Source organism: Dermochelys coriacea, chromosome 21 (genome assembly GCF_009764565.3).
Source record: "Dermochelys coriacea isolate rDerCor1 chromosome 21, rDerCor1.pri.v4, whole genome shotgun sequence".
NCBI classification, from domain to species: Eukaryota; Metazoa; Chordata; order Testudines; family Dermochelyidae; genus Dermochelys; species Dermochelys coriacea.
Window position 1 is genome coordinate 6,111,605 of NC_050088.1, and position 20,169 is coordinate 6,131,773.

General features: G+C 47.1%; 2 protein-coding genes and 1 long non-coding RNA gene across 11 annotated transcripts in view; 1 reads left to right on the plus strand and 2 right to left on the minus strand.

Moving 5' to 3' along the window:
- The first annotated feature begins 470 nt into the window (after nt 1-470).
- AVPR1B (arginine vasopressin receptor 1B) lies at nt 471-8,385 on the plus strand. Its single transcript, XM_038380109.2, has 2 exons — nt 471-2,036; nt 6,146-8,385. The coding sequence occupies exons 1-2, from the start codon at nt 1,127-1,129 to the stop codon at nt 6,451-6,453; spliced, it is 1,218 nt and encodes a 405-aa protein (XP_038236037.1). The 5' UTR covers nt 471-1,126; the 3' UTR covers nt 6,454-8,385.
- On the minus strand, nt 8,373-14,230 carry LOC122457173. Its single transcript, XR_006276575.1, has 2 exons — nt 9,967-14,230; nt 8,373-9,749 (listed from the first exon to the last, which is right to left on the minus strand). It is a non-coding gene; the product is annotated as an uncharacterized LOC122457173 (long non-coding RNA).
- Nucleotides 14,231-16,917: 2,687 nt separating this feature from the next.
- The window catches only part of RHEX (regulator of hemoglobinization and erythroid cell expansion), a 31,486-nt gene continuing 28,234 nt past the window's right edge, over nt 16,918-20,169 (minus strand). For all 9 annotated transcript variants that reach the window (XR_006276572.1, XR_006276570.1, XR_006276571.1 and 6 more), the window contains 2 exons: nt 18,787-18,848; nt 16,918-17,713 (listed from right to left, as the gene is read on the minus strand). Coding sequence is in view for 6 of the 9 variants with exons in the window: in XM_043500691.1 (XP_043356626.1) it covers nt 17,507-17,713; nt 18,787-18,848 (269 nt within the window). In the remaining 3 variants the exon portion in view is untranslated. The remainder of the gene's footprint in view (nt 17,714-18,786; nt 18,849-20,169) is intronic.

The following is a 20,169-nucleotide window of genomic DNA, read 5'->3' on the forward strand; positions in this document are numbered from 1 at the left end:
CTCTCTCAAAATCTTGGAAGAGGTGGGGTGGGAAGGTTTGGGAGCTGCAGAAAGAGGGGAATATGGCTCTGTGGTGTGATTGACAGGCGATACTGCAAACCACTGAAAGAGGGTGAGAGAAGGGACAGAAATGTTCCCTGCCTGGGAGGCTGCTGAACATTTAAAGCATTGAAACAGACAATTTAAGGATGGGGGAGTATTTCTGGGGTCCCCCTCCCTACAAATCAATCACTGGTGGTGAAAACAGGTATGGTGTTGGAAGCCCTGGAAATCTCAGCTTTGTAGGAGAGTCAGAGCAGGTATATTCAGCAGAAGAGAGGCAAGGCATCTTCTTTTATTCCCCAAGGGAGGAAATTGACAGCCACCTGTGTGTGCTGCTTCTCTGACTCCAGCCAGCCGCAGCTCAGCAACAGGGTGGCAGCGGAATGGAGCAGGAGAGGGCAGGCAGCTCCCAGGCTATAAAACTCAGACCCAAGCCAGATGCTGTCCACACATCGCAGGCTGCATTCAGAAGGCACTACAGCACCTAAACCAAAACCTGACATTTTAACCTGGCTTCTTTAAAGTTACCCTTGGGATGAAAAATCCAATAGATGGAGCATCTCAAAGGTGCTTATTTATTTTTATTGCATTTTTTAAAAACAAGAAAGAAAGGGTTTTTTTCTGAAACTTAACAGCAGGGGAGAAGGGGGGAGGGAGGGGATTTGGGAGCTGACCAGCCCAGGCTGAAAGGAGATTTGGAGCTGGTTAGCACAAGAGGGAGAAGAGGGATTTAGGGGCTCTCCAGGGGGGTATTGCATCAAATTACTCCAGAAGAAGGTTTGAAATTGACCTGCCTAACAGGAGAGGAGATTTGCCATCAGCTAGTTCAGGACTTGTCTGAAACCAGGGAGAGAGAGAAAGAACGAACTCATCAGGTTTGGAGAATTCAATAGGAGAAATGCCCAGCTCCAGGGTCTGGGGATGAGGAAATGGAGCAGCTCCAGCTCAGCTCGCTAGAAGGATTCATCTTCAACACACCTCTTTGAAGAAGAAGTTTGGTGGCTCCACGGTTGTCTCCAGCGCCAGCAGCTCTCTTCCCCCCTTGCCAGCCAGCCACCTCCTCCTGCGTCCAGCTCTCCCAGCAATGGAGCCGGGTTGGGAGAGGAACAGCACTCCCTGTAGCAACCCGGGGGACGTCCTGACCCAGACAGGGGATCTCAACTGGACTCTCTTCCACACCCGGGATGAGGAGCTAGCCCAGGCCGAGATTGGGGTGCTGGCCACCATCCTGGCAGTTGCCGCTGTGGGCAACTTGGGGGTGCTGCTGGCCATGTACCGGCTGAGGAAGAAGATGAGCAGGATGCATCTCTTCATCCTGCACTTGGGACTGACTGACCTGGGAGTGGCGCTTTTCCAGGTGCTGCCCCAGATGATCTGGGAGGTGACCTACCGCTTCTTGGGGCCCGACCTGCTCTGCAGGGCCGTGAAGTACCTGCAGGTGCTGAGCATGTTCGCCTCCACCTACATGCTCATCATGATGACCCTGGACCGCTACATGGCCGTGTGCCACCCGCTGCGCACCCTGCAACAGCCAGGCAGGCAGGCCTACCTGATGATCGGGGCCACCTGGGTGCTCAGTGGCCTCCTCAGCCTGCCCCAGGTCTTCATCTTCTCGTTGCGGGAGGTGCACCAGGGCTCTGGGGTGCTGGACTGCTGGGCTGACTTCAGGTACCCCTGGGGCGCCCGGGCCTACATCACCTGGACCACGCTGTGTGTCTTTGTTGTGCCCGTAGGCATCCTCACCATCTGCTATGGCCTCATCTGCCACGAGATCTGCAAGAACCTCCGGGGCAAGACGCAGAGCGGGGCAGAGACGGGAGTGGGGTGCCCCTGCGGCCAGGCGTCCCGGGTGAGCAGCATACGCACCATCTCCAGGGCTAAGATCCGCACGGTGAAGATGACCTTTGTCATTGTGCTGGCCTACATCGCCTGCTGGGCGCCCTTCTTCAGTGTGCAGATGTGGTCAGTGTGGGACGAGAATGCCCCCAATGACGGTGAGTGATGGGGGGCAAGGGGAGAGCTGGGATGCAGCACAGGGGAGCCTCACGCAGTTTGCCAGCCACAGCCACCCCCAGGCCAGGGTGTGTAGATGGGCATCCAGGGCAGCCACTGGCTTCTAAAGTATGACCACTGGCCCCAACACAGGTACACACACACACACACACACACACAGAGAACACACAAAGAATACACACAGCAAAAGATGCACTCACCTACTCAACCCTCCAATATGCATAAAAAATTGTTCACACACACCTGATAAACAAAGAGATCATCACAAAGAGAGAGATTATTGACACACACAGATTCTAGACACACAAAAAGACACAGTCTAAATACACACACACACACACACACACACTCTGTGCACACACAGTCACAAAGATATACTCACATATTCACTCACAAAGCTATATATACACACACTCTCTTCCATACACAGACACATTCATTCAACAAAGATACAAACACATAGTCACAGCCACATAGACTGGACAGCACACTTCTTATACAAAATAAACCAGATGGGTGTCTGTCTCTCTCTCACACACAGTAATTTATTGAACTGATGCTTTAATAATCATTCATCTCCATTTAGCTTAGAACGAGCAGTATGCAGGTGTGTACTGTGTGTCCCTGAGTGCATACAGATACCTAGAATAGTGGTTCTCAACCTTTTTCAGTCTGTGACCCAAAAATTGGCTGGGAAATTGTCCCACTATTCACTGTGGTATAGATTATTTCCAAACTGATCAGAGACGCACTTCTAACAAACCACCATTTTTTGTAATCAATTAAAATGCTGTTTTTTACATCTTGTGGAGTTTAAAATGTTACCAATGTCTCATCGCAAAATGCATTTAACAGAATCCCAGTGCAAAGTGCTAACACGTTATCCCTGATGCAAAATCTGCTGGCAATACTTTGAATTCTCTGTTCTTGATTCAGAGCTTTGCCACACTTAGGATCGACTAGTTCTTCAGACATAAGCCGGTCTTCTGTGTTGCTTCATCACAGTCATTGCAACGGGTGACATTTCACAAAGATCTATAGAGGCAAAGGGCAGCAGCATTTTTAGGAGGAGATCGTCAGAAGCATGTATTTATTTCTATGTAAAATAATAAAGATTCTGATCTGAGGCTCTAGATACCCTAACATAATCAATCATACAACAAATACAATTAAATTAAATCCAGGGAAAGCCAATGGGACTTGTGCTCCTAAATCCTCTAGGTGCTTTTGCCGATCTCCCCCTTACTGCCTCACACCTTATACAGTATCTGGATATTCAGTAAGGGTGAAATGCAGATCCTGGGCAAAGGGCCAGCACAAAACCCATAACCTAACTCTAAAGGCTGAAGAGGGACTTAAGTAGTGTCTAAGCCTTGTGCTGGCTTTCTGCACAGGGTGAATTTCACCCTTAAGGCATAGAGCCATAGCAGTCACAGTGTCTGAAATTCAGTTCCCATTGAGCAGTCTGTTCAAACTCCAATCACCATCTGTATCTATTTAATGTTCAGAGAAATAGAATTAACAACTGCTTCACTGGAAGGAGTTCTCACCTAGTCATACTGATTTAAGTCTTTAATTTCAGGCACTGAAGCAGGAGAAGACAGGAACTTAATTTATAATCTTCCTACATGCCTAACAACAACATTGCCGTTCACAGGGTCCGTGAGGATTTCAGCTTCTAAATGAAAGCTTTTACAACGTTCAAATGAGATTATTTATATTGTTTTCTATTCTACCCTCTTCATTCCAAATTGTTTCACAGTAGCAGCCGTGTTAGTCTGTATTCGCAAAAAAGAAAAGGAGGACTTGTGGCACCTTAGAGACTAAACATTTATTTGAGCATAAGCTTTCGTGAGCTACAGCTCACTTCATCAGATGCATTTTCCACCGAATGCATCAAATGAAGTGAGCTGTAGCTCACGAAAGCTTATGCTCAAATAAATTTGTTAGTCTCTAAGGTGCCACAGGTACTCCTTTTCTTTTATCCCAAATTATATTTTCTCAAAGTTTGTCTATCATTTGAATCAGATCCCTGTGGTGACAAATGAATCCTATTGAATGTATCAACACTCAGACAGATATGCTGGATTACACAGCCACGCAGGGTCAGCAAACAGTGGGTCAGATTCTGATCTTTCCTACAATGTCATAAATCCAGAATAACTCCACTGGAAATTAATGGAATTACTCCAGATTTAGTCTGGTGTATCCAGAATTTATCCGGTCCAGTTTCTGCACAATGTTCTCTTCAAGAAATAAAACCATCCTGGGCCAGATTCTCATGTACGCCAAAGCCCCCTTACTTCGCTCTGGCAGGGGAGTAAAAATAATCCATGCCCACATTAAGGCTCCTAACACTGCTAGAGCAGTGTAAAAGGGACCTTAATGTAAATGAGTCAGATCCTTTGAGTTCAAGCTGCTGGTTTAAAACTTTTAATTAGAATAGCCCCTGTACATGGATATAGAAAAGCAGCTAATGGGTGACTTTAGATAAACCTAGGTGGAAAAGAAGTTGCTGGTGCTCAGCTCCTATCTCCTCACAAAGCCTGTGGAAAAATCTTTGAATCAGGGCCCTTGAGCTGATAAAATATACCGGTGTCACAGCAGCTGATAAATTGCACTTTAGTTGATTTTCTCTGTGCAGCAAGAGCCTTTCTGTGTATGCTGCAGCAAGCTCCCTCTATAAACTTGATCCAAAGCTCATTGAAGTCAGTGGTAGCTTTTCTGCTCACTTCATGGATCTTGGAAAGCTTTGGTCCTAGCAACATGATCACTCCCCAGGCCTTGACAATAGCTGCTTGCACCATCAGTCTGGACGGCATAACACTGTTCCCACTGAGCTCCAGACACCCTTACAAACGTTGGGTGGCACTTGACTCACTGAGTGGTCCATTGACTTCAACGGAACTGTTTGAGGAGTGGAATATGTTTCATGCGTAAGGATGCTGGAATCTGGCCCTGCATGTTATTTTCTTGTTAAACAAATAATGGAAAAGACTTAGCATTTGCTCACCCGTCTTGTTTGTAGAGAAAAGTCTGCAGATCCAAATCACTGCTATTATTAGAAATCCAGCCAAGGCCAGGAGTCCTGCTCCTTCAGCAGCATGCATAGACTCCTCAAAATGCAGTGCAATCATCTTGGCTTTGTGCAATCCCAAATGAGTGGAAAAGATGCACATCAGGAGCTGCTCCATTGTTTTGACATGTAACAAGGCTATGGGAGAGTGTGTCCACTGTTTTCAGTGATCTCCATAATGGACAGCAGGATAAAGCATCTCATCTATTTGCTGGAGCTGCGTAGCCCCAGCCGTTCTTTAACAGACAGTGTAGGATGGCTTTCAGGCTTTTGCCGACACAGTTGCAGACTTTTGAAAAGGTGCTTTCTGATTGTTGAGATCAGATCACTTCCTCTGAAAGTGTGCAGTGAGGCTCCTAGGAGGTGTATTTGCAGGTGTCTGTGACGATTGTTTAAATGTAGGAGGTCATAAGCCACTCTACGGTTACATAACACACACACAATGGCTTTGGGAAATTGTTTCAGCCAGTAAATGGAAAGCCAGGCACCAGCTAGCCCTTATCATACATCCTGTCTCAATATTTACAGGCTTCTGATGGTTCCACAGGCACATCTCTTCCCCCTTGTGGCATGGGAATGGAGCTTTCTTTGCACTCACTTAGGCACTCAAACAGGATGGACATGCCACATGCTGTCAGATCACACCCCACATGTAGGTTGACTTACAGCCTCAACCCGCAAAGGTGCAGGCTATCCCCACAGAGTCCTGGTTGGGGCACTGTTCTCCTGTAATGTGCATGGATATTATTATTTGTTTGCCAGTGACGCCTGCCCAACTGAGCTTAGAGCTCCACTGTGCAGGGTGCTGCACAAACGCACAGTCCCTGCCCCCTAGAGCTGATCGTTTAAATAGATGAAACGGACAAAGAGGGGAAGGGATGTGATTTGCCCAACAGATCAGAAGCAGGAATAGAACCTACCTTGCAGGCCAATGCCTTGTCCACCGGACCGGGCTGCCTCTTCGCCAGTGCACCGCTGGAGAATTCATAGGTGTTTTTCCCATGTTCTTTGCAGAGTCCACCAACGTGGCATTCACCATCACCGTGCTGCTGGCAAGCCTCAGCAGCTGCTGCAACCCCTGGATTTACATGTTCTTCAGTGGGCACCTCCTGCATGACATGCTATGGTACGTCTCCTGCTGCAGGAGCCTCCGGCCTGGCCTCAAGAGGCGAGTCTCCAACGGGAGCCTCTGCAGCAGGAAAACCACCATCCTGACTCAGAGCCACCGAACCGCCACTGCTGGGATCCAGCTGCAGCAGGGGAACTTGAAAGATTTCGACCAGTCCTACGAGGACATGGTGATGGAGGCAGGTGTGCTCTAGAACTGCTGCTCGCACCAGCTGCCATTGCGGGATGCATGCCCCTGTTTGCATACTCCTCGCTGCTTGCCTGTCACTCCGAACTTGGAATGGATGTGGGACTAGAGAATATGCACCATGCCTCCTGGGTGGGGTGGGGGAAGGAAAGTCTCTTTGCATCAGGCAGAGTTTTATTCTGCAGGAACCTGTGCGTTTAACCAGGCAAGCACCACGGTGTCCCTCTTGTCCTTATGTGCTTTGATACTGTGCAGAAGCAGCATCTCTTTCACTCTCTTTCCCATGCACCAAGGAAATCAGGTCTGGTCCCCCTTCCGCCTGCCCCTGAAACACCAGGAGAAGCGGTCTAGTGAAAAGATATGGTCAATGCGCCTCTTAAATAATAGGGCTTCCCCCTCCCCACCTTCAAGGCTGTTCTACCTAGAAGTGGATATAAAAACAAGCATCACTGAAGCTTTTACTCAATCCTTACTGAAGCAAAGCTTCCACTGAAGTCTTGGGCCTGATTCTCACACCGGTGTGTGGCGGGAGTCAGCCCACTGATGTTAATGGGCTTCCACCCGTGGACAGTGAGAGGCCAATCAGGCCTATAGACTACAATGGACGCTTTGTCTGAGTAAAGCAGGATTTGGTGCATTGCTATGAAGGGTCCCTTACACTGAGCTGTATAAACCAGCCCCCTGCCCTCAGGGCATAGCAGTCCAATTCTGGGGGGCCACAGTTCACAGGGCCGGCTCTAGGTTTTTTGCCACCTCAAGTTCAGGTGGGGCTGGGGCTCGCAGATGGTGCTGGAAGTGGAGGGAGTGATGTCATCTTCTCCCAGCTTTCCCCCCTCCCCTGCCCGGCCACGCAGAGAAGCCCCGAGATAAGGAGTGGCACAAGGCGGCACAGCCCCAGCTCCCCGGCAGGACTCTCCCTCTCCTCCCCAGGTAGCGGCTGGGCCCTGGCAGCTCAGCATCTCGGGGCTGGGGCTTCCCCTTCCCACTGAGGCTGGGGGCGCTCCACCCTCGCCCCATCTAAGTAGCGCAGCTCCAAGAGTGCAACTGTCCTGAAAAAAAAGGATGTCTGGAATGCCACCCCTGGAAATGTGCCGCCCCGAGCACATGCTCACTTTGCTGGTGCCTAGAGCCGGTCCTGGCAGTTCAGAGCCACATGGGTGGGCCCTTATGCTTGCTCAGATCTGATCACAGGATCAATTAAAGGCAAAGAGTCTATTCTTGTGCTATTCAATTCAATGGCCAGACTCCCCTTGGCTATAATAGGAGCAGGAGCAGGCTCTCAGGGCCAAGCCCTGCTGTCATTTACACCACTGTCAATCCAGAGTAACTCTCCGGGTGTCCATGGGATGGTTCCATGTTTCTTTTAAATAAGATGTCAATTAAAGTTCCTGTAAAGTGGCTGGCGCTAATAGCAAGAGGCAGCTCAGCTAAGCCTGCCTGAAAGTTCATTAAAAATAATTACGCAGCCTATGGACATGGTTCGCTCGGAGAGAAGAAAATTCAGCTCCTCCAGGTCAAAATGTACCTTTTGCAATGTGTTAGCTGCCCATTCTGTGAATAGCTGTGTGCGACGCTGCCCCCTGCTGCAGTGCAGGTGTAAAGAGTTCCCTCTGCAGGCTAACTCCATTGAGGTCACTGGAGTTTTATTAATTATGGTCGCACCCAGGAACCCCAGCCAGGGACCAGGACCCCTTTGTGCTAGGCGCTGTACAAACACAGAACAAGAAGACAGGCCCTGCCCCACAGCACTTACAATCTACTGCTGTAAAAACATTGTAAGCGAGCAGAGAGTCAGGCGAAGCGTTTAGGAGCCTGATTCACTGTTACTTTGCCCCCTGTGCAGCCATTTACACCCATGTAAAGGGTGTGTAAAATGCTGCCAGATCAGAATGGTGGCATTTCACACCGACATTGCACTGGCATGAATTCTTTCGCTTTATTTCTTGCCAAATTCTGAGTAGCACAGAATAAAAAAGATGGCACCATGCCACATTTTCAGCAGTTACTTGCTAATCAATAGGTTTTCCATGGGCATTTCATATTTATTCCTTACGTGTTATTCAAGGCAACGGTGTTACACAGCAGACAAAGCCTTAGCAAGCTTACTATATGTGTGGCATTATTTAGTCCTCCACTCAGCAGAGCATTTAACTCCATCCACATTCACCAAAACACATGTTTATCTTATGAAGTTAAGCAAGTGCTTAATGCTTTGCTAATAGGATGCTAGCACCTTCTTAAAGTTAAGGCTCTGCTTAACTGCTCTGCTGAATCAGTGTCTTCCTGCAGAGCATTACCTGAGGAAAAGCATGTTGCTCCTTCCAGGTAAATCTAGCCTCCCAGCCCTGGTGGACAGACTCAGGCTAGTGGGGCACACGCTAGAACTCAGTGTAAAGCTGAGTAGAGACAGAGCTTTAAAGATGTGGCTCAGGCTTTTCTGTGTCTTTAATGAAAGCGTAAAAGAATTGGTAATGGTGTGTTTGCCATGATACTAAGAAGACTGAACATATCAGACCCCAAATCTTGTTTGAAATGATTTAGTGCAGGGCAGTGACTGGATTATATCCATACCTCTGAGCCACCTAAAATACAAGGTCCCGCTTCAAACTACCACCACCATCAGCTCAAGCCCTCACTCAGAATTTCAGAGATCACTAAATACCTCCCCTGGAAGCCTTTAACAGGCAATACTTCCCCACTCAAAAGCATTGAGTCTGTGAATGAAACAAGGGAAACTTCACTGGGGGAAAGAGAACACAACATCAATCCGGGAAAACAGCAATATAGTTCACTGATATATATGCTAACTCAAACACTCTCCCACAGTGACCTTGGCAGGAATCTACTAACCCCACCTGCTGGTGTAAATGCCCTACAGGTCAATAGCCTTTGCTATGTCCCTTCCCCGTCTGTTAAACCCCACTCACAGTTTGGAGTCAGAGAGGTGGGTTGCAGTTTCAGAATCTCAAGGGGTACTTGAGCAGGGTTGTTTCCAGCCCCCTGGGAAATGCTGCTTGGTTCTTTTGTAAGGCTCCACTACCTAACCCAGATGTAATGACTTCAGTTTTAGTTAGTGGCTGGGTCAGAGTGGCCTCACCAGAGTTCTCCCAGCTGTGCAGAGATCCTCTCTGCATTGCACCCCACAGAAAAGCTAGCAGTGTCTCCTGTCTTACCATAAATTCTTCTCAATAACACGATCCCCAGGAAAGAAAAATCAAGAGGACACAGGATCCTCAAACAAAGTCCTTGAAACACATTAAGAACTGCTTTCACCTGGATCTTCTTTTAAACTAGTTCCATTACCTAACCAGTTCTCAAAAAAGAACAGGAGGACTTGTGGCACCTTAGAGACTAACAAATTTATTTGAGCATAAGCTTTCGTGAGCTACAGCTCACTTCATCGGATGAAGCTGTAGCTCACGAAAGCTTATGCTCAAATAAATTTGTTAGTCTCTAAGGTGTCACAAGTTCTCCTTTTCTTTTTTGCGAATACAGACTAACACTGCTGCTACTCTGAAACCTAACCAGTTCTGAGTTTGCTGCTCCCAAAGTGCCACAGGAGGAATTCTGGCTAGAAAGCTTATTCAAAAGAAGATCTCTGTAGTTACACTTCCCCCTGTTCACCAATAAATGGGGGCAGAGATTTCCTCTCCCTCTGGAGCTTCTCTCCAGTTGGAGTTCTGGGTAAATCGCTCATACAAATACAGCAGCTCTCTGGTTGTTCTGCCCCCTATTCACCAACAGATGGGAGTATAATACTCCTTACCCTCTCCAGCTTCAGGCCACAGGGTTTACACAGACTTCAAATTATCCTTGCTTATTGATTTCCCGCTTACTCCCTGCATTCCGTGTGCACTCAGCATTCCTATGAGCTTCTCTGGTGTATATTGTATTATGGTGTATATCATTATGAAACTGATCCCTTAGTTTCCTGGGCACTGGACCTTTACATTTCTAAGCATGCTGCTTGCCCGCAGGAACCCAAATGTTTTCTTCTCAGAGCTATTGCAGCCTGTTACAGCCAAGAGACCTACATGTTTTGCTCTCTGCTGAGGCCTTTACTTACTTAGTGTTCTTTCTTGTTGCTTTTTTTCCTTCCTCTAAAACAAAAGCCATTTTAAGCTGAGAGCCAGATCCTCTGCTGGTGTAAATCAGCGTAGTTCCATTGAAGTTAACGGTATTATCCCAAATTTCCACCAACAGAGGATCTGGTCCCAGAAGCCTATGGCTGTTCTTGGAGTCTAGAAAAACATAAGGGGTCTGCTTCTCCGTGACACAAAGACTGCTTTGCATCACTCTGTCAGCGTAAAGAGGCTTTAAAGTGAGTGTGAATTTACACACCCTGAAAGACCCCTTTCCTCTGCCTGAACAAGCAGTACTAGTACTACCACTCCCATATGTTCCAAAAGCATGAGTCCGCTCCCCCAAAATCATGAGATTTTTTAAAAAAATAAAGGATGGAACCTTTTTCTTTGCCTTCTGGTTTCTGCGCCTTTAGGTCGCACCTGGTTCACGTTTTCAAGCATCCCTCTGCAACCACGAGGGCTAGAAATTTCCTTTTTAAATGAAAGTGTGGCCTAGCAGCGACAAGAGCGCTAGTTGGGAATTCAAGAGACTGGGGATCTAAGCTTGGACCTTAGACTGGTTTGGCTGGGTGACCATGGGCAAGTCACTTCCTGTCCCTGTGCCCTAGCTTCCCCATCTGTAAAATGAGGACAACGAATGATACTAATATCCTTTATAAAGCACTTTGAGATTTACTGATGAAAAGTGCTAGGTATTAATACGAGTCTCATAAAACACCAGGGTTCCAGCAGCTGGGGCTTTAAGAAAATCACTAAAAATTGTGAGATTTGTGATAAAAATCACAAGAGTTGGCAAAACTGAAGACCAAGCCTTTTGGGTGCTAAAGCAATAAGGATCACTCTAGTGAGTACAGAGCCACGGTTCCTATACAGTCGTTAGCTCAGATAGGAGGGTTATATGATTTGAGCGGGGAATAAATGGCAGGTGCAGATAGATATTGAACAAAACGTCTGCTTTCATATAAAGCAATAAGATGGGGGAGCAGAGCTCCTATATGCACGTAGCTGTGCAGATGCTTCTAAAAGCCACTGATTTCAGAAGTCTCTCACATGCTTTATCTGTTTATAATCTGACTTGACAGAAAAAAGGCCTGAGCGGCTTTGAATCAAAATCCAATTCACATTGCTGCTGTAGACGGCATCATGGCCAGTTCTCACTGCGTTCCAAGCTAATGGCATAGCTCCCAGAAGGAGGACTTGGGAAATCACTACAGAATCAACCTGTGCAGCAGGTAAACTAATATAAGCTGCTTGCTGGCAGCCTTGCTCAGTCCCTGGAGAGCACAGAGACGCTGCTGCAGATACAAGTTCCCTTTGATGAAGCGTGTCTTGATTATTAATGTACTTCTGCAAAACCAATTGGCCGAACAACCACTATGGGCAGGAAATTAGAGAGAGGCTTAACCTGGGAGGCTCAGTTCCTCCAGCCCCACCTAACATGGCAGTGTTCTGGCTTAGGCCCATAAGCAATAGGCCTGATCCTGTGAGGTGCTAAGTACCTTTGACTCCTATTCAAGTTAACAGGAGTTGCTGGTGCTTGGCACTTTGTAGGAGAGGTGTAGCCCCATAGGAGCAGGACTGATGTTACCAGGTTGGAACTACTTTCCTTACTCAGCATCATCCCTGTGCAGCACAAGGCCTCTGCACTACTTTAAACTTATTATGAGAGCTTCAGTGGCACTTAAAGCATGCATAGACCTTGCATCTTGAATTTCATATATTGAAACTGAATATAACGCATAGGGAAATCGATTACACACAGAAACCAACAGCCTGATTCTCCACTGCCTTGCACCTTCTGTTGTCACGTATGCTTTGCACTGGTATAAGTGACTACACAAACTATAGGGGAATGGTCATTCAGGCCCCAAGCATTTGCCATATCAGATCCCTACCCCTAGGTACAGCAAATCCCTCACCCTGTGTCTGGCAGGGGTCAGCTCCCTACCAAATAGGGCACCAAAGCCAGGTACCTGCAGGGAAGCCGAGTGATAGGATTCTGTGTGTTCAAGTGCATCTTGTGCCCACGGACTCTCAAGCGTGTTATTAAATCCTGGCTCTGACATTACACCTGACATTTCAGAATCAGGGTCCCACTGCTCAGAAAGGTAATTTCCAGGCAGTCTGGGATCCAAGCTACAGGCTGGAAATTGCTGTGGAAGTTGAGGTGGTGTTTTGGGACAGGATTAGGAAAGGTTCACAGAAAATGTAGGTGGAATTTCATTTTCATGGAGTGAGAAGGCCAAAACATTATTGCAAGACAAATAGTGCAGGACTGAACCTTAAAACCTTCCATTCTCATACTGTATCTTGAAATTTAAAGTTTATTTTAGATAAAACCCTCTTCCCCAAGGCAAATATTAGATACTGGGATATGGAGCTTTCCACCTTTAGCTCCAATCTGGCCTCATCTCAAGGGGAAAGGATGGCTCAGGAGGATCTAGGAATTGGACACAAGGAGGTTTCTTGCCCCTCCCTTGAAACCAACAGCTCTTAGCAACTGTCATTATTATAGTCAGATATTACCTACCGTCCCCAGCTGAGATGAAAGCTCCATTATCTAGGCACTGTACAGACACATAGCAGGAGACAGTCCTTGCCCCAGCCAAAGATGGGAAACTTCACAAGGCACAGAGAAAACTACATGACTTATTCAAGGTCACACAGAGTCTGGGACAGAGCCCGGAATTGAACCTAGATGTCCCAAGTCACAGTCCATGGCCTTAACCACTCGACCCCAGCCAGGACATTGGATTAGATGGCCCAATGACCTGCTCTGGGCTGGAAACTCCTATGTTTCCATGAGACATTAGTCCCTTGCAGGTTTAACCCACTCTGACTGCTGTTTGCCAGCTGTGCTGATTAATTATGACACAAGGTGGGGATTGGTGCCTCTGATACCAGCAAGCTGTGCTCCGGCAATTATTATTCCTGATGGAGCCCTGGGACTCTGAAATGACTCTAATCAGCATTCCAGCCAGGATGGAAGCTTATGCTGTGCATTAAAAAAATCCCTTCTGTTCCGGGATGGGCATGTGGCACCCATGACTCATGGCAGGCAGCATGGGAGCCATGACCTTTTGGCTCAGAGACCGAAAAGCATCCCACCGACTGTAATTGCATTTGGCAACTGACCACCAGGTGCTAAGGCAGCTAAGCAGGTGGCTGCTTCGTAATGAAAGAATCAGATGAAACAGTGCTTTTTATGCTTTGTGTCCTTATGACCCAGGAATCTCTTAGTGCCAACTAGCAAGAGGCACAGAGCAGTTCCTAGTGATTTCAGAAATCTCCTGAGTGTGGTATGTACATTCTTGTTCACCACAGACTGTCATGTGAGGTCTGAAATAAAAGAGTTAGGCATGCACCCTGGTGACTATAAGGTCTGTGCCTAGGGATTGATCACAAACAAAGGTGAAGAAAGAGGTTTCCTACTAGACAAGAAATGTTTATGCCACTCAGGGATGGGGAAACTTTTTTCTATTGGGGACACTGACCCACAGAAAAAATCAGTTGCGGGCCACACACAGCCCCACGCAGAGGAAGGAGGCATTGAGGCTCGGGGCTTCTCCCTGCAGCAGGGTTAGCCAGTGCTCACAGCTCCAGCCCCGTGGGGGGAGGAGGGTGCAGAGGCTTGGAGCTTCCCCTAGACTCCAGGGTGGGGCCAGAAATGAGGGGTTCAAGGTGTGGGAGGGGGTTCTGGTCTGGGGCCAAGGGGTTTGGTGTGCAGGAGCAGGCTTACAGCTGGGGCAGAGAGTTGGGGTGCAGGAGGAGGTTTGGGGTGCAGGCTCTGGGAAGGAGTTTGGGTATAGGAGGGGGCTCAGGGCTGGGGCAGGGAGTTGGGGTGGGGTGCAGGGGCTGGGAGGGAGTTAGGGTGCAGGAGGGAGTTGTAACCTGGGAAAGGGAGGTCAGGGTGCGGGCTCTGGTCAGCCAGTGCTTACCTCAGGTGGCTCCTGGTTGGCAGTGCAGTGGGGCTAAGGCAGGCTCCCTGCCTGCCCTGGCTCTGCACAGCTCCCAGAAGTGGCTGCCATGTCCATTGCCTAGGTGGAGGGGTCAGGGGGCTCTGCGTGGCACACGCTGCCCACTGCTGCAGGTGCTGCCCCCGCAGCTCCCATGGCTGCTGTCCCTGGCCAATAGGAGCTGCGGAGCCAGTGCTGGGGGCAGCGCGTGGTGCTTCCCTGATCATCTCTGCTCCTAGGGGCCACAGGGATATGTCAGTCTCTTCCAGGAGCTGCACGGAGCCGACAAGACTTTTAACTGTTTGTCAACCCCAGCTTCCCCCCGCAGCGAGGCAAGCCAGTGCTCGTGACTCCAGCCCTGCAGGGGTCGGGAGGGAGGCCCAGGGCTTCCGGCCTGCATTGCAGAGACTTGCCGTGGACTGGATGAAATGAAGCAGCAGGCCGGATCTGGCCCGTGGGCCGTAGGTTCCCCACCCTGATCTAGCTGGTTGTTTACCTGCAAAGTAAGTATTGTATAGTTCACAAGGGTTCTCTTCTCACCAGTCTGAATTGACTGTTAATGAAGGATCAGAAAAACTTAATAGCAAGAAGCAAATAAGGGAGTGGGGGTGAAGGGAGAACCTTCTCAAGATGCACAACTAAGGTTTGAGAGTAGCAGCTGTGTTAGTCTGTATTCGCAAAAAGAAAAGGAGGACTTGTGGCACCTTAGAGACTAACAAATTTATTAGAGCATAAGCTTTCGTGAGCTACAGCTCACTTCATCGGATGCATTTGGTGGAAAAAACAGAGGAGAGATTTATATACACACACACAGAGAACATGAAACAATGGGTTTATCATACACACTGTAAGGAGAGTGATCACTTAAGATAAGCCATCACCAACAGCAGGGGGGGGAAGGAGGAAAACCTTTCATGGTGACAAGCAGGTAGGCTAATTCCAGCAGTTAACAAGAATATCAGAGGAACAGTGGGGGGTGGGGGGGGGGAGAAATACCATGGGGAAATAGTTTTACTTTGTGTAATGACTCATCCATTCCCAGTCTCTATTCAAGCCTAAGTTAATTGTATCCAGTTTGCAAATTAATTCCAATTCAGCAGTCTCTTGTTGGAGTCTGTTTCCCCATGGTATTTCTCCCTCCCACCCCACCGTTCCTCTGATATTCTTGTTAACTGCTGGAATTAGCCTACCTGCTTGTCACCATGAAAGGTTTTCCTCCTTCCCCCCCTGCTGCTGGTGATGGCTTATCTTAAGTGATCACTCTCCTTACAGTGTGTATGATAAACCCATTGTTTCATGTTCTCTGTGTGTGTATATATAAATCTCTCCTCTGTTTTTTCCACCAAATGCATCCAATGAAGTGAGCTGTAGCTCACGAAAGCTTATGCTCTAATAAATTTGTTAGTCTCTAAGGTGCCACAAGTACTCCTTTTCTTTTAACTAAGGTTTGCTGTACTACAGTGGGGCAGGGGGAGACAGAGAAGTGATTGGACAGCAAATTTGCTGCATGAAAGAGGGGTCACCCAGGTTTGGCAGAGAATGTTGGGTTAGATCCGCTTCTTTAGACAGGAAAATAATTTGCATGCAGTGTTGTTGTAGCCATGTCGGTCCCAAGATATTAGAAAGACAAGGTGGGTGAGGAAATTAGAGATATTACCAGGAGGATAGTTGTTAGTTAAGTTCAGGAAGTGCGTTATGATTTTGTTTTATACATAACCATTTGTTTCCAGCAATCTGACGCACGGTCATTTGAATCTCTGCTCTTTGATCATCAACTTATTCTTGTTTTCACCACCACAATACCTTCAGGCTCTGGTGTTAACTGAGGATCACCAGTCTGACAAGCTGGTGTGTGCTGTTCCTTTTGGAACAGCAGCCTTCTCACTCTGTGAGCCTTCAGTGGTGAGGGGCTGGACTCTGTGGGGACGCTCCGAGGACACAGGGGCTGGGGTGTGCCTATCACTATGAAGTGAGCTGTAGCTCACGAAAGCTTATGCTCTAATAAATTTGTTAGTCTCTAAGGTGCCACAAGTACTCCTTTTCTTTTTGCGAATACAGACTAACACGGCTGCTACTCTGAAACCTGTACAGAGACTGTGAGGCCTGTGGAGGCCTGGAAGGTAGCCGGTGGTTACAGGGAGCTACTCCACAGCAGGCCCTGGAGAGAAGCCCTCACACCCCGGACCGGTGGTGTGGAGGTGCCTCAAAACCCTGGGTACCCCTGACGAACATGACTGTCCTCAGCTAAAGAACGTCGCAGGCAAATCATCTTCAGAAAAGAGAGCCCCTGCCCTGATTGCCTGCAGAAGTGCCCAGGGACCTGTCACTATGAAGAGCTTTAAAAAAATTAAAAGAGGAAGGGAGGGGAAAAAAAGAAAAGTCAGCGTTGGTCCAAGGGAAAAGACAAAGGAGGCCCAGGAAATATATTTAAGCATTTAAAAAGTTTTTTTTTTTAAATTAATTGATATCAAGCAAATAAAAAACAAGTCAAATCAAAGGGCCAGCCCAGTTGGTGTAGCTCCATTGATGTTGAATTAGGTTTTACACTAGCTGAGGATTTGGCCCTGTATTATATTTATTGGGTGTTCTTAATTACTCTCTCCTTTAATGTGAGAACAAGGGGAAGCCAATGAAATGGAAGGGCACAATTATCACTGCGAATCGGAAATGCTCTTTTTACACAAGCTGTGAATAACCAGTGCTACATTGTATCAACACAGCCAAGAGCTTTGTGGGATTCAGAAGGGCAGAGACCTTTGTACGGGTAACAAGAACATGCACAGTTACATTAGGCAGAATAAAATGTTGTAAGAAATATAAAGCTTCATGCTTCAGGACATGACAGCCACTAATTGACGAGGATTAGGAGGAACATACCTATATGAACAGGTTGACAGTGACCTATGTGAAATGTGCAGAGAAGGATACAGGATACTGACTAAGGATGGATCACTGATTTGACCTGCTGTGGCAGTTCTGATGTTCCTAAGGAAAACTTAGTTAATGGCATCCCAAGAAATCACAATTTCACTTCAGTATATTCCACTGGTTTGGAAGATACAGGGCTCGAGCATGTCCAGAAATCCACCTTCCTTTTTCTGGGATCCACATTGACATAGTCTGCTCCCATCTTCATGTTCTCATAGTCCTCTGCAGTGCTTGCGCTGCGACCGGTAGCTTGGAAGACCAGGGATGTGTAGTCGACCCCTTCTTCTGACCGAGGACACTAGCATATGACAAATAGAAACCAGACCAGAATTCAGTCTAGTCTTCACAGGCATTATCAGTTCTGGTTCAATCATAGCGGCATGGCACACTTTAGGGGGTCATACGATCTCTAAGCTCACTATACAAATCCCATCTGTCTATAGTCAGACACATTTGCATACCACAGAGAACAACTGCCATTCAAATCTTCGTGATTTCACTTACTATTTTAGTAAGATAATGAAGTCAATTTGCTTGGGATTTTGCTGCCATGTCAGCAGTTTGATTTTGGATCAGCAGCAACAGGTGGCAATACTGCAGATGGCACGGAGATCACAAACGTTTTCAGTGTTGCTTTTCAGTGTTTTTCACACACACACACACACACACACACACACACACACACACACACACACACACACACACACACACACACACACACACACACAATGGATTCTGGAGTCCTGGATCTGAGTAGCCCTAAAATTCAGGTAATATGTATACTCTTACTGGCTCCTTTCCAATCCCAGCACCTCAGTCCTCCCCTGCTTGTTTCTCATGTTTCCTCCCTGTGACCAGGAAGTACTCTGCAGATCACTGATGGCCCAAGCACCATCATCTGAGAGTCAATGTTTAAAGTGTAAACCTGGGGAGGACATCATCAATCAGTAGCACCAGGAAAAATTGCATGTTTGTCATCTAATCTGGCCAGCTGTGTCCTCTGCAATATTCCCACTCCCATTTTATCTCTCTTAAATCCTGATGCCCACACCTGTCCCTTGGCAGTCTGCTGAATGGCGCCAAAGCTGGGAGTTAGGCTGAAGTCCTGTGGGGCAGGGATTGTCTCTTACTATAGGCCAGATTTCCACGAAAGTTCAGCTCCTATTTGTGCACCAAATAAGTGGGGAGATTTTCAGGGGAGCTCATCATGCTGGGTGCCGCTGAGCTCTTGGGAAATCTAGTCAAGTGTCTGGACAGCAGCATCAAATAAAACGGGGCCTAGACCTGGTTCAGGGTATATATTACGTCTACATTAAAAGAATAAATAATATGAATAAATAAATAAGAATGAGGTTGGTGCAATTCCATTACCTGCCTAGTGGAAGGGCTGCTGTCTGAGCTCTCAGAGCTGTCTGAGGAAGAGCCACTGTCACCTTAAAAAAAAGTGTAAACATTTGCACCTATAATAACTATAAGCTAGAGAATGGGTAGGGAGAAGAGATGAATGAGAAAGTGAGTTAGCAGTAGACAGAGGATCTTTCTCTCTCTCTCATATGGTGTTGATCTATGCACATGACACTATTTCTCAAACAATAATGCATAATTCCATTTTTTTGTCTCTTGGGGGTTCCAGTCATGAGTCCAAAATGGGGCCCAATCCTGCTGTCTTAATTTCTTGGCAAAGCTCCCATTAACTTCCAGCGGGGGGCGAGGGGGGAGGCACGACAAGGTTGGGCCCTTTAATTGTTAGGATGTGATTCTCATTTACATTAATACTTCTTTACACCACCCTGGCACTATAAAGGGGCCTTAAAATGAGCATATGGCCCCTTTATATAGCTTCATAGATTCTAAGGCCAGAAGGGACTGCCTGCATAACACAGGCCATTGAACTTCCTCAAAGTAATTCCTAAACATGTATTTTGGAAAAACATCCAATCTTGATTTAGCAATTGTCAGGGATGGAGAATCCACCACAACCCCCGGTAAATTGTCCCAAGAGTTAATCTCTCTGACCAGTAAACATTTACATCTCATTTCCAGTTTGAACTTGGTCAGCTTTGGCTTCTAGCTACTGGATCATGTTATATCTTTCTCTGTTGGACAAAAGAGCCTATTATTAAAAATATTTGTTCTCCAGGGAGATACTTATAGACTGTGATCAAACCACACCTTAAGCTTCTCTTTGTGATGCTAAATAGATTATGCACTTGGAGTCTATCACTAGAAGGCATATTTTCCAAACCTTTAATCATTCTCATGGCTCTTCTCTGAACGCTTTTCAATTTATCAACATCCTTCTTGAATTGTGGGCACCAGAACAGGATACAGTATCCCTGCAGTGGTCACACCAAATACAGCCATAAAATAACCTCTCTACTCATTCTCAAGATTTCCCAGTTTATGCATCCCAGGATCACATTAACTCTTTTGACTGCAGCATCTGAGTGGGAGTTCATGTTCTGCTGACTATCTACCACAACCCCCAAATGATTTTCACAGTCACTGCTTCCCAGGATAGAGTCCCCCATCCTTATGCTGCCAGATGTGGTATAAAGGGGCCTTCAGGCTTGACTGCACATGGAGCTATTCCTGATTAACTCCATGTGTGGGTGTCTTGTTCCTGTTTAAATTAACCATATGGTTTAAGCAAGTCCCTGAATAACTCCATGCATAGACAAGCCCTTAACAGAAATGAGAACCAGGCCCTTAATATATTCCAACTCTACAGCATTATGGTTGATTTTAAATTGG